Source organism: Hoplias malabaricus, chromosome 1 (genome assembly GCF_029633855.1).
Source record: "Hoplias malabaricus isolate fHopMal1 chromosome 1, fHopMal1.hap1, whole genome shotgun sequence".
Lineage (NCBI taxonomy): Eukaryota > Metazoa > Chordata > Actinopteri > Characiformes > Erythrinidae > Hoplias > Hoplias malabaricus.
Genome location: NC_089800.1, coordinates 30,915,329 through 30,930,151, shown reverse-complemented (window position 1 = coordinate 30,930,151; position 14,823 = coordinate 30,915,329). Strand labels below are relative to the sequence as shown.

The following is a 14,823-nucleotide window of genomic DNA, read 5'->3' as shown; positions in this document are numbered from 1 at the left end:
CGTTACTATGGCAACACAGCCTCGAGACAGAGCAGTTGCAAGGCTTTTACTTTGAACTGCAGTTGTCATTTTACACAAGATAACATTATATAAAATAAATAAAATGACACAGGCGGGTAGAATTGGCATAATACAGCTGCTCATGTATGAACCTATGGACTGTCCTTTGTGTGTCTGTGGTGTGGTTTCGTGTGATTATATATATATATATATAATTACACGAAACCACACCACAGACCATATATATATATATATATATATATATACATATATTTTTGTATGAAATGGACACCTCCAAACTGGTGCTTTTCTTTTTAACATGAAAAACAAATGAAAACATTAAAATGTTGTGTCTGAATATGCGCAGCGCTGCAAAGTAGCACATTTTGACAAGGTAGCACAACTCGACAGAACACCGGCTCAGTGTGGCCGCTATCTCCGCTGTACTGCCGATCGTGGGTCTGCCTTCCCCACTGCTACTGTGCTCTGGGCGCCGGCCAAGTGCGGATGATATCGCTGGTACGCCGTTAAACACATCGACCGAGTGTTGCTGCTATCTCTGCTGTAGTCAGACTTAATCCATTCAGGCTCTTTCTGTATTGTCTTGTGTTTTGTTTGCCTGCTACATAGGCGGGTAATACTGACTTATTTTTGCTGTTTTGGATCACTTAAGGTGGAAATGTCTCCAAAATCAGGATATGGCTAACTGCATTACTGAAAGTGCTACAAAACTAAACAGCTTGAGATACAAATAAGTTTCTGAGGTAAATCAAGCAGTGGATAATAACTCTCCTCAAACACACCGTTCCACATTAAAATACACAGAGATCCTGAACTTGAGCAACCCAGAGATTGTACAACTGCACTCTTTTTCCCAACTATCTTAGACACCTTTAAGCCAATACTTTTTATTGTAGTCTTTTAGACATCCAGGACCCAGACTGAATACCTAAAATGTTAAAATAACCAACGTTAGCTTAGTACTATTAGAAAGCTCATAAAAGCACTAGCAGAATTAGCATAGTTAGCTAGAGTATAGAGTTGTCCTTAATGGCTCTGTATGTGGCACTGCATTGCTCATGATATTACCAGTGATTATTCTTCATGGTTTAAGGTCTTTTCAGTGGTACAGTAATCTTGTAATGTTTACTGTGTGTGGGGTGGGTTCTGTAGGAAACTCTGGAGAGGAAGAAGAAGGATGGGATCCATAAGGCTGTGTATTCTCTGCTAACATGGCTCCTGGAACAGGACTTCTCGGTTCTGCAGGCTTTCTGGGAAAATCTCTCTAAAGAGTACAACCAGGAAAGCTACCCCAAACTCCAGAAGCTCTTTACTAACTTACCTAGAGGTACACATTCATCCACCTCGTTCATCAGAGATGCATTTAGGGTTAGGGTTAGGGTTAGCCAAGATAATGTCCGGAGATTCTCTCACTGTCCACTTGGAAAGCCCCTATATTCCATATTCTATCCTAACTCCACAGTGCTACTGTATGTATTTGTTCATCTGGTCCTTGTCAGCTCAGCAGTGACCCTGAAAGTTAAACTTGAGGTCAATTTTTATGTTCCTGTGTGTTTTTAACCTTATCTGTAGGCCTGAGGGCAGGGAGCAGATCCGAACAGAGTCCCAGACTGGAGCTGCAGGTCCGGGGTCAGTCGAGCAGGAAGAGACTTGGAGAGAAACAATTGAGCCATCATCCACAACACTGCTCCAAAAGAGCTCTGCAGGCCAGCTCAGGTAAAAAACAATCCACAGATGTGAGTGTGTGAGTGACAGGGTGAGTGTGTGAGTGACTGGGTGAATGTGTGGTACTCTGTCCAGGGTGTGTTTGTACCTTGCACCTAGCGATTATGTTTAGGCTTTGGACCCTCCACAACCCTGAACTGGAGGAAGACTTTACAGAATAATGTGCCTTTGAATGGAATGCATAGGGTTAAATTGTTATTAGAACAGGACTGTCAGTGTGCTACAGTGGTAAACAGGTCCTCAGGAGGGCCATGGAAGACAAGCAATAACACGTTTTATTAAGACCATGTCTTCATCGGACTCACCTCGAGTCTTTCAGTGGTGTCTAATAAACTTATCTGATACATTTGCTGCGTCTGAAATGGCTCTATTCACTTTTACCTATATTACTCACTCTATAGTGCACTATTATTCGGGACAAACTGTGCCTGAAGCTGTGCTCTGTTTACTACACAGTGCACTATTTTGGGACTCCCCCATTTTGTAGTATTGTCCGATAAATGTACTTTATTAGAAGAATAATACACATTTAAAGAAGATTATAAATTATTTACAATATGTATATTAATGGTTATTAATAAGATTGCTAACACATTAAAAGCCATTAATAATTAGTTGTAACAGAGATAAGGTGGTGTGAACCTTAACATGTCAAACATTTTAAATTCATGTTCTTAGGTCTTGGCCTATCCTTTGCCTTGACATTTTCAGTAAGTTCTGACTTCAGTTATCAGACTAAAAAGAGGTCAGTGTTGCCCTTTCTATGTCTGTGTTGAAAAATATTTATAATGACTTTTAAGGTGTTACAACCTAATTATTTGCTATATAATAAACAGATTTTAAACTATTTATAAAGTCTTAATTTAAAGTTGTACCCGGGCAAAATAGTGGACAATTTTCAGTGCACTCAAAGAATCCAACAATGCACTGCAAAAAATAGTGTACAACCCATGTATATCATTCACTACCCTCCTGAATTCAATTCCCTATAATAGTGCACTATATAGTGAGTAGGGAGCCATTTTGGACACAGCAAACAATGTAGTGGATTATGGATATCAAATATGCACTAGTGCCCATGGGGTGTGCGCTACTTTATTATATTGTATTGTGTGTTATTATATTGTATTATGTGTATTGTGAGGTTGTTTGAGTGCACTGAAAATTGTCCACTATGTTTTTGGAAACTACAACAAAATGGCAGAGTAGGGCACAGTGAATTCTGCACAGTGTGTCTCAAACTACCCCTGTGTCCAAAATGGCTCCCTATCCTCTATATTATTCACTATATAGTGCACTATTATAGGAAACTGAATTCAGAAGGAGAACGATTTTGCACACTACCTCATATGGGTTTTCACCAAACAATGCAATGGATTATGGGTAATCTGATAACGGCTAGTGTACATGAGTTTAATGTGTGTTGAAATGTTTCAGGCAGTAAAGGGAAGTCTCTGAGGAAGACAGACAGCACGTCTCTTTCTCAGGTCTCAGTCAGCAACGGTGAGTAGGTTTGTTTACACCCAGTGTGTGTGGAGAATACTGATGTGAATATGACGTATAACATGTGGATGTTTGCTTTGTGCTGCTTTTTAAACATATGTGTATTAGCCATAACATTACTACCACCTCCTTGTTCCTAAACTCACTGTCACTCAGTGGCACTCTTTACAGACTTTGTCACTGTTGTTCATCTGATGCTCTGCATACCTTGTTAGCCCCCTTTCCCCCCTGTCATTCAATCATCGGGACCCCCACAGAGCAGGTAAGCTATGAATTGGGAGGTGGATCATTCTCAGCGCTGCAGTGACACAAACATGGTATTGGGGTGTTAGTGTGTGTTGTGCTGGTACGAGTGGATCAGATACAACAGTGTGGAGTATAGTCCACCATCCCAAAATGTCCACTACCCCAATCATACCTGCTCTGTGGGGGTCCTGAACATTGTAAAACCAGGGGGTGGAACAACAGATTGACTACAGTCTGTAATTGTAGAACTACACAAAAACGTATACAGTCAATAAACAGTGAATGTAGAAACAAAGATGTGGCAGTAATGTTAAGGCTGATTGTTGTATGTAAAGTAGATACTATGATCATCATTTTTAATCCTAAATGTGGTGTTTGTGCAGGTCTTCAGTCTGTTTCCGCGTCTGTCCAGCGAGCGGTCACTCTGACCGCGGGCGAGCGTCCTGCAGCCTGCGAAACTGTAGAGGAAATCCTCATCCAACAGGTCATCGAGTCCGGTGAGGTCATCTTCATCGTCTCCACACACTTTACTGTACATTTTCCTTGTGTGAACGTTTTTGCAAAAGTGTGCAGATGTTTTGGCACATCTGGTGTAAGGGCAGCTTGTGTGACTGGGTGAGTGTGTGAAACTGTCCACAAGTGTGAGTAACTGGGTGAGAAACTGAACTCTAATGTGGACTCTCTCCTGCAGGAGGAGCCAAGAAGTGTATTAAAGTGGGAGGAGAGTTTTATTCCTCTGGAAAACTGGAGGAGACCAATAGCGTTCATGTTCCTCATACTTCTCAAAGCCACGGTCACCAGCAGGGGGAGCCACACACCAGAGCTACAGATGTATGTAGCGCCAAGTTGATTGTTTTTTATTTTAATGATCTGTGGTCACTTTTAAATGAAATGAAAGTAGCATTGAAAATGTTATGAATGTTGCATAGAAGAAAAATTGTCAAGGTTTCTGCATGCTTTAGAGGTAATCTAATTCATTAAGTGTGCTTGGTTTGGTTTTGTTTAGTGTAAAATGCTCAGTTCTAGAGAAACTTGCAGAGGCAGAACAGTTCACAGTGGCAGTGAATGGAACCAGGTGTCTCACTCTATTGCCTACACACAGAACGACAGTATGTGACATATTTAAAACACACAGCAGGTCTGAGATATTTTTGTATCCCACCAAAAGCATGTGTAGCTTCACTGCTAGTCATAGAATCATAGAATGTAAATAAAATTGTGGATTTGTGTTGTAGACATGGAGACCCCTGGTTCCTATCGCCACCACAGGAAAGAAATCAGAGTCGGTAAGTGTCTCTACAATCAACCACTTTGAACAAAAACACTCATTCACTTTGTTTACAGCCCAGAGTTTCATTACAGAGTTTAACTGCACAGACCCTGTTTTATTTTTTAAACATTACTAACCCACACTTGGCATTAGGTGTGGCGATGTTAACCCAGTGTTTCCCAAAGTGGGGGTCGCGGAGCTGTTAGCAAAAGATGGACAGGTTTGTGAGAGCTAAATGTGCAGAAGGTGATGAGTTTTCTCAAGCCACAACCTCCAAAAGGAAAACAACAAAATTGGGAGCAAATATAATCAGTATAACCTTATACTGTTGGAAAGCCTGTTAATTTCCCTTTTAAATGTTGCCACATTTGTAAGGAACATGCATTTGTGGGATGAGCAGGAGAGCTGAGTATGTGGGTTGCGCCCATGGAAAATTTGCCATATTCTCTCTGCCAAAGCTAAACAGCTTATTCTGCCATTGACTCGTTTGGTGTTTGGTGACTGGATGATTGAAGTATATATTGAGACATATTGGGGCGAGAGTTGTCATCTTGGAGGATAGAGTTCTGCCTCAGACTGTGGAGATATGAGATTAAAGATTTAACCTTGATATCTCTCTGCATTGAGATTACCTCCAATGATGACAAGCCTCGTTTTTCCAGTGAGGGAGATGCTGCCCCACACCATCACACAAAATAAGCTGTTTGGCTCAGGCAAAAAGGATTCGGCAAATTTTACATGGGCGCAACCCACATACTCAGCTCTACTGCTCATCCCACAAATGCATGTTCCTTACAAATTGTGGTTCCATTGAAAAGGAAATTAAAAGGGTATTGTTACAACAAAGAAATAATCTGCCAAACACAAATTTCCTTACTTTTTGGGTTATGTTTAGTTACAGTTTTGTATGAATGTATAAGTAAACTCCAGTGAAGCTTGTAAGTAAAATACGTGTACATGTATCAATATTTGGGGCGGGGGTAAAACACAAACGTTCTGTAACGTAGGACCATCCACTATAGGTCCCTGTACACCCCTGTTGAGTAGCCCTTGTACCAACCCACCTGAAGAAGCCATGTTCATCTTAAACCCAGATACCCAACTTTCACCCGATGTGGACCCCACTGATTTGTGCTGGCTACCTGGAGTGGTCATGTGCAGTTGCCTTAGAGCATCCTATTTAATTTTATGCTTCCATATAGAGGATATATACAGATGTGCAACTGAAGATGTATCCAAGCTCTTTATTGTGTGTGTGTGTGTTTGTGTACAGGTTGAGCGCAATGATGATGAGTGTGCAGTGTGTAAAGATGGAGGAGAGTTGATTTGTTGTGATGGATGTCCTCGAGCCTTCCATCTCACCTGTCTGGTGCCTCCACTCACCTCCATACCCAGGTTTGTCCCATCCACCTTAAATAAGTCATCACCATACCCAGGTTTATACAGTCCACCTTAAATACTTCACCTCTATGCCCAGATTTATACTGTCCACATTAAACTCGTCATCTCCATACCCAAGTTTGTACTGTCCACCTTAAACTTCACCTCAATACCCAGGCTTATACTGTCCACCATAAATATGTCACAACCATACCCAGGTTTAATTCCTCCACCTTAAATAATTTACCTTCATGTTCAAATTTAAAATTGCCACCTTAAACACTCCAAGTTTATTGAGAGTGGTTTGGTGTGAAACTGCTTACTGTTATGGTGAATGAAACCAGATGTCTGAGGAAATGTATTTATCTTTACATCATGCACTCTCAACTATTCACAAACATTTTTTAAAAAATGCCATGGTTCTTATCAGCACCCCTGTAAATAAGTCAGGAAATGTCTCTTCAGTCATCTGTTTCACTGTTTGTTTGTGATTTTGCAGTGGTACTTGGCGCTGTAAGTTCTGTAACGGCAGTCGAGTGATGGTAGAGAAGACATACTCGTCTCAGGTCAGTGTGGAAATACGTACTAATCCTGTTAATGGTGTATTTTTACTAGAACTGCTTTACTCTGTTTATACAGCTGTATGATTGGTCTGTTTTTGCTCCGCTCACAAACGCATGTACATGTGTGCTTTGTTGATAGCTGATACTTTACAGAACAAAATCTTCAGTAAAGAAATGTAGACGCATTATAAAATGCTTCAAAATATTGAACTATCTGATGGAAACTCTCAATCTGTGACTGATCCAGGCAAGCGTGAAACAACAGTAACCATGCAAATATCAGTATAGTTTAATGCAAGTTAATGTCATAACACAATCAACTATATGCTGAACCACCATATAATCATCAAACCTCACTAAACCCATTGTCTCCATGGGTTTCTCCAGCAGCTAGAGACAGAACTCACAATGGAACAAAACTGTAGGGGCGCTGCTGTTTCCCTTTGCTGTAGGCGCTCTGTACTCCATTAAAATAGAAGGGTTTGTGTGGATCAATCTGTATCGGTTATAGTCTAAATACCACTGGACATTATGGGAGGAGTCATCAGTGGGTGGCTCCTAAATCAGGAGCTTGTGTCTGATTGGCTGTTGATGTTTATCTTCTGCAGATTCTTGTATGGGGGCTCGTATGGACTGATCCACCATAGATTTGTCTACTCAAATTTACCTGCACTATTTCTGACAGTCAGAATCATTCTGACTGACCGCTGCTCGGTTTATTTGGGAATGACAGTAATCTTCTGACCCTCCAGGGTTTTTGTTGCAGGCCCAATAAAACCAGTATGATGTCCAGTGCTGTTGCTCCAGGCCTACAACGGTGGATATTAACTGGTCCCCCTAATTGTGATATTAACTGAGATGTTGCAGGAGTTTTGTGAAGCCTGTGCAACCAATCGACAGTAGTTTTTGTAATAACTCAATTGTGGGTAGAGCATTTGCTTAATATATATTATGTATTAAATGGATAATGCTGGAATATTTCCACAGCCTCCAGTTCCCACTCCTCTGACAGAGAGCAGTTCAAGCTCCACGGTGGACTTCTCCTTCTTCTCCTCCACCTCTCTGTCTGCTCTCTCAGGCAGTAAACACACCCAGTCCTCAGCATTACAGGTACTGAGTGTGTTTCTCATAAAAAATGGGACACACAGACCTCTTTTCCACTGGCTGGTTGCTGGTGTCAAAATCTCAGGCTCTGTTGTTTATCAACGCAAAAAAAGGAGGTTTTCAGCCGGCAAAACTAGTGCCCTTCAGGTCCCCGTCATCTTAATGGTCTGGAACCAATGAACCTATTAGAAAAGCAGCTGAAGGTGGGGCTCTAGTGCTCCTAAATGAGGTTATTTCCCACTTTTCCTTAATTTACTAAAAGCAAAAAAAAAACTGAAGCAGAAATAGCAGCAGTGCAACATAAGGATTCAGCAGAAGAAACAAGTGTATTACATTAGATATGGTCCTCGTGAAGTACAGTGATAAAAAAAATTCTAAATATATATATAAACTTGATATATAAAGCAACAGCTTTCATACATTAAAATGCAGCAATACAGTACAAAGCAACAAAGCAAAGCAATAGAAAAAATGTGATATGTGCAAAAAAGATTAAATAATCTTAATAAAATTATAGTTAATAAAAACATAAAAACACAACATAATTATAATAAACCAGTAAAAAGAGAAAAAAATAAAACCGACACACGACAGAAATACAGCAACTCAAATAAAAGGTGCACAATAAGAGAAATGAAATAAAGCTAGTTACAAGACAAACTTTTGTTTATACAATACCTTCTGTTTCCTGTTTCCAGATTAGGGAAAACTCCCCTCAGTGGTCTCTAAAGGCAGTGGAAATGGGGGTCTGTTCTTTAAACATTAGCAGTTCATTGCACATAAAACAAGCTTCATCACAAACACCAGCACTTTGATGGTGGAAAAGTAAAAACAATGTCACTAATGTGAAACTCTGAATAGCTCCCCCTTGTGGAACACTTCTTAAACATGAATGAGTGAGTGAGTGTGAAGCTCCATAAGATTCTTCATCTCTAACAAACACCCACTATTACACACATGGAGTCTTGCATTTTCAGATTTGAATTTCACAAGTGACATGTTGTAAGTTCATGTACAGAATTGCATGTAAACGAACTTGCTGTTGTTTCCAGGCAGTGGACCCTGATCTGGGGAGCATTAGGACCCCCTGTGGGATCTGCCATCAGACCCGCGGAGAGCTGCTCATCTGCCCTCAGTGTCTGCAGAGCTACCACCAGCACTGCAACTTCCCAAAGTCAGACTTCTGCTTGTCATTAAAAAGTTTACCTATGGGGGTCATTTCTAATATCGTTATAACACTGATCATGTCATTATTGATCATTTATATAAAGCTATGTCCATAAGAACTCAACAGCCTCAATATTAAAACCACTGCCAGATGGTACTGGTTGCAGCACCCCCTGTGGAGAGGATGGGGTATATATCAGGGAGGGAGGGAGTGAACGGTCAGTTCTTTAAGCTGATGTTGGAAAAGAAACGATCAGTGAAGGATCTGAGGCGCTTTGTGTTTCCTGACCCTGTTCTGTAGCCTGATCATCAGCGATATTCACTTCAACGGGTAGTGGTTTTAATCTAGTGGCTAATCCTTTACAGAGAACACTCAAATACATTGTGCAGAAAGATTGTGCAGAGGATGTTTTATCACATTATTAATGCAGTGTGTGATTCAGAGTCTTTAGTTGTGTGACTTACCCAGCATCTGTCTCTCTCTCAGTGGAAGAGCACGATGCAGAACCTGCTCCAGGACATGGGGCTCAACAGAGAGTGAGACACCATCCAGAACTGTGCAGGTACCAGTATCAAATAGTTACGAGTCCTACATTTGCAGACTGTAGTCCATCTGTTGTTCTGCATACTTTTTACCCCACTGTCACCCTGTTCTTCAGGACCTCCGCAGAGCAGGTAAGATTTGGGTGGTGGATCATTCTCAGCGCTGCAGTGACACTAAAATTGTGATGGTGTGTTAGTGTATTGTTGTGCTGGTACGAGTGGGTCAGACACAGCAGTGGAGTTTTGAAAGCCCTGCTAGCTGGACTGAGAATAGTCCACCAACCAAAAACATCCAGTCGACTGCTTCCTGTGTCCACTGACGAAGGAATAGAGAATAACCAACACACCCTGTGCAGCGATAGATGAGCCACTGTCTCTGAATTTACATCTACATGGTGGACCAACGAGGGAGAAATGTCTAACAGAGTGGACAGTGAGAGGACACAGGGTCTAAAAACTGCAATGCTAAGAATGATCCACTGCCCACATCATACCTGCTCTGTGGGGGGGCCTGAGCACTGAGGAACATGATAAGTACCTGATGAAGGTGGGAGGGTCTCATCAGTCTCATCTGTTTGTTGTGTCTCAGGTGTCTCAGCATTCTGAAGAACATCCTCCGTCCTCTGAGCAGCAGTTGATGAACAAAGAGGAAATGGACACCTTCATGGGTGAGGTAGGTGCTCTCTCTTACACACTCTCTCACACACACACACACACAGAACTCTTTATTAGGAACGCCTGCCTTATAATTCCACTCACTAGCCAGTTTATCAGAAACACCCTTTTTTCTAATAATAATAACCAGTGAGTGTCAGTAGAAGGGGGGTGTTTCTAATAAAGTGGCCAGTGAGTGTCAGTAGACGGGGGTGTTTCTGATAAAGTGGCCAGTGAGTGTCAGTAGAAGTGGGGGGGTGTGTTTCTGATAAAGTGGCCAATGAGTGTCAGTAGAAGGGGGGTGTTTCTGATAAAGTGGCCAATGAGTGTCAGTAGAAGGGGGGTGTTTCTGATAAAGTGGCCAGTGAGTGTCAGTAGAAAGGGGGTGTTTCTGATAAAGTGGCCAATGAGTGTCAGTAGAAGTGGGGGGGTGTGTTTCTGATAAAGTGGCCAATGAGTGTCAGTAGAAGGGGGGTGTTTCTGATAAAGTGGCCAATGAGTGTCAGTAGAAGGGGGGTGTTTCTGATAAAGTGGCCAGTGAGTGTCAGTAGAAGTGGGGGGGTGTGTTTCTGATAAAGTGGCCAATGAGTGTCAGTAGAAGGGGGGTGTTTCTGATAAAGTGGTCAATGAGTGTCAGTAGAAGGGGGGTGTTTCTGATAAAGTGGCCAGTGAGTGTCAGTAGAAGGGGGGTGTTTCTGATAAAGTGGCCAGTGAGTGTCAGTAGACGGGGGTGTTTCTGATAAAGTGGCCAGTGAGTGTCAGTAGAAGTGGGGGGGTGTGTTTCTGATAAAGTGGCCAATGAGTGTCAGTAGAAGGGGGGTGTTTCTGATAAAGTGGCCAATGAGTGTCAGTAGAAGGGGGGTGTTTCTGATAAAGTGGCCAGTGAGTGTCAGTAGAAAGGGGGTGTTTCTGATAAAGTGGCCAATGAGTGTCAGTAGAAGGGGGGTGTTTCTGATAAAGTGGCCAATGAGTGTCAGTAGAAGGGGGGTGTTTCTGATAAAGTGGCCAGTGAGTGTCAGTAGAAGGGGGGTGTTTCTGATAAAGTGGCCAGTGAGTGTCAGTAGACGGGGGTGTTTCTGATAAAGTGGCCAGTGAGTGTCAGTAGAAGTGGGGGGGTGTGTTTCTGATAAAGTGGCCAATGAGTGTCAGTAGAAGGGGGGTGTTTCTGATAAAGTGGCCAATGAGTGTCAGTAGAAGGGGGGTGTTTCTGATAAAGTGGCCAATGAGTGTCAGTAGAAGGGGGGTGTTTCTGATAAAGTGGCCAGTGAGTGTCAGTAGAAAGGGGGTGTTTCTGATAAAGTGGCCAATGAGTGTCAGTAGAAGGGGGGTGTTTCTGATAAAGTGGCCAGTGAGTATCAGTAGAAGGGGGGTGTTTCTGATAAAGTGGCCAATGAGTGTCAGTAGAAGGGGGGTGTTTCTGATAAAGTGGCCATTAGTGTCAGTAGAAGGGGAGTGTTTCTGATAAAGTGGCCAATGAGTATCAGTAGAAGGGGGGTGTTTCTGATAAAGTGGCCAATGAGTGTCAGTAGAAGGGGGGTGTTTCTGATAAAGTGGCCATTAGTGTCAGTAGAAGGGGAGTGTTTCTGATAAAGTGGCCAATGATTGTCAGTAGAAGGGGGGCCAGTGACTGTCAGTAGCCACCTTATAGCTTAGTGGGACTTGTCAATAAGTGAAAGTTTTAAGTCTCCAAAAAATGAAAGGTATTCTATGTAATGTCTCAAAAATGCATGAAAACTAACACATATGTGCGTGTTCTCTGGTTCCTCCAGAGCTCGATTGATGGGATTCTGCAGTGGGCTTTTCATAACATCTCCCGTCCACTCTCTGAGTCTCAGGGCTACTTCCAGTGATTTGGCTCTAAAGCACAGCAGGGTGCAGTCTGGACTCTCACACCCACAGCACTGAGCTCCACAGGGCCGTGTTTCTACGAAGATGTTCTTCATAAAATGTACAAGTTGTTGATCTGTAAAACAGTGGTTCCCAAACATCTACAGCACCCCCTTATTTCTGTAGATGAGAATGAGGTCCCCTCCCTAGTTGTTTATTTCCAACACCAACTGACATTTATTAATTCTTAAACAAAATAAAGGATAAAAAATAAACCACATTTAAAGTGGGCTTTTCACAAGTGACATGCGCATTGTGTCTTGTTTATTTGCCCCCACTTTGGGAACCAATGCTGTGTTTAGGAGATTTTAAACCCTGTGTCCAATGACCACAGGACGCTATCGGCTGGATGTTTCTGAAATATGAATACATTAGGTGTACAGATACATTTAAAGTGTTTTGAGTGACATTTTTTTCTTGTCATTTTACTGTAACTGTTGTGTCCAGAGAAATGGGCAGCATTTCGGCATACAGGTGATGTTTCTGTTTCTCCTGATGCAGTGTGATTGGTAGACACCAATCTCTGAAACACTCCTGAGCCCATGTGACTAGATTTATCAGAGTACCACACCTGTTTGAGGGCTGGAAGGTCAGGCTCCTTCAGCATTGGTGTCTGGCCTTGTTCGATGTGGACAGAGGTTTCTCTGGATTTCCTGCATCATGGGTCCTGGAAGATCTAAAATCTGTGTGATCTTACTCTGAGAAAGGCTCCTCTGGAACTGTTAGAAGATTTTCTCACAAAGTTTGGCTCTTTTTTTTTTTACTTTTTTCCTTATATGCTCCTGTTGACAGTGGAGTGTTTCAAAACAGTGGAACTTGAATCTTCTTTAAACTCTTCACTCTTCTTTCGCCTCGGTGTTCTTCTCTTTGTGCTTTAGTCCATTAAAGCTTCAAGGGAATTAACACATCCCAGATTTCTGTTTTCATTCCCAGGTTCCCACCCACCTGCAGACTTATCCTTCCTCATGTGACCTACACACTGACAACAATAAGAAAACAAAACACTCGTCTGTCACTGATATGACAAAAGTTTTTGTTTGGGCCGTGTCTTTTCGGAGCGGGGTCAAGGCCGAGGGAGACCTCATCCGCTTCACAACAATGGCATTCGGAGAGAAGGTCAGTGAGGGGTCAGTTTCAGTTCTGGCTTGCGTTTGGATCATTTTGAAACATGTTGGGAATGTTCTGCAGAGGCGTGTTGGGAGTGCTAGTCGTGGGAAAATGCAAGGAATGTGAAGGACACGCTCTATAATGGACCACAGGAAACTCTCCGGGCACAAGACTTCACACGAGGTCCCAATGAAGGCAGAAAAACATCCATTATCGTCCACAAAGAATTCCAGAGGAGAGTGAAAACAGGTCTGATATGAGTGAATATCTCCAACGATCAAACACGTTCAGCCACTCACTATCAACAGATTACAAATCCCATGATGCATTCCTTCAAGTCAACACTATGACACCCACTCTCATAACATTATTATATATTATGTTATTTACGGGGAGTATGTTTGCTCATTGCTTTACAGTTTTTACTGTTAGAAAAGATCTACATTGGACCCTGGTATATAGCTGTGAGGATTTGATGACATTCAGTCATCACAGGGCAACACACACTCACACCTATGGACACTTCTGAATCAACGATCCACCTACCAACGTGTGTTTTTGGACCGTGGGAGGAAACCCACGCGGACACGGGGAGAACACACCAAACTCCTCACAGACAGTTACCTGGAGACCGAACCCTGTTTGTGACACTACCTGCTGCATCACCCTGCCGCCCCATTTAATTTCATGCAACACTTAAAAATAAGTAAATTCAAAGTGATTTTTTTTCAGTGTATCCCTTTAATTCCTCCTTAATATATCTACAGTCTCATTAATTTCTCCTGGGGTCCTGGGTGAGATCTTCTCTTTGAGTCATTGTCTGTGAGGAGGGAGATGTGTTCTCCCTGTGATTGTGTGGGTTTCTTCCATGTGCTGCAATTTCCTCAGGTGTTTGTTAAATGTTCTACTCTTTTAATTGCTGGTATAGTATTTATTAGCTATACACAGGTGCATCTCAGTAAATTAGAATATCATCAAAAAGGTTAATTTATATCAGTAATCCAAAAAGTGAAACACATATAAGATGCATTACAAACAGAGTGATCAATTTCAAGCATTTATTTATTTTAATGTTGATGATTATGGCTTACAGCTAATAAAACCCCAAAAGTCATAATCTCAGCAAATTAGAATATTATATAAGACAAATTTAATAAATTAGTTTTAATACAGAAATGTTGGCCTACTGAAAAGTATGTACAGTATATGCACTCAATACTTTGTGTGGGCACCTTATGCATGAATTACTGCATCAATGCTGTGTGGCATGGAGGCGATCAGCCTGCTGAGGTGTTATGGAAGCACAGGTTGCTTTGATAGTGGCCTTCAACTCATCTGCATTGTTGGGTCTGGTGTCTCATCTTCCTCTTGACAATACCCCATAGATTCTCTATGGGGTTTAGATCAGGGCGAGTTTGCTGGCCAATCAAGCACAGTGATACTGAGGTTATTAAACCAGGTATTGGTAATTTCCTGCTGGAAAAAGGAAACCGCATCTCCATACAGCTTGTCATCAGAGGAAAGCATGAAGCACTCTAAAATTTCATGGTAGACGTCTGCGCTGACTTTGAACTTGATATAACACAGTGGACCGACACCAGCAGATGACATGGCTCTCCAAACTGTAACTGACTGTGGAAACTTTACACTACA

The 14,823-nt window shown here is 42.0% G+C and overlaps 1 protein-coding gene across 1 annotated transcript; it reads left to right on the top strand.

Moving 5' to 3' along the window:
- Window positions 1-403: 403 nt before the first annotated feature.
- Window positions 404-12,840, top strand: aire (autoimmune regulator). The gene is made up of 15 exons (XM_066686769.1): window positions 404-519; window positions 1,174-1,348; window positions 1,594-1,737; window positions 3,184-3,249; window positions 3,879-3,992; window positions 4,187-4,326; window positions 4,502-4,570; window positions 4,731-4,781; window positions 6,039-6,160; window positions 6,645-6,711; window positions 7,696-7,818; window positions 8,865-8,986; window positions 9,467-9,542; window positions 10,112-10,195; window positions 11,946-12,840. The coding sequence occupies exons 1-15, from the start codon at window positions 508-510 to the stop codon at window positions 12,024-12,026; spliced, it is 1,446 nt and encodes a 481-aa protein (XP_066542866.1). The 5' UTR covers window positions 404-507; the 3' UTR covers window positions 12,027-12,840.
- The last annotated feature ends 1,983 nt before the right edge of the window (window positions 12,841-14,823 follow it).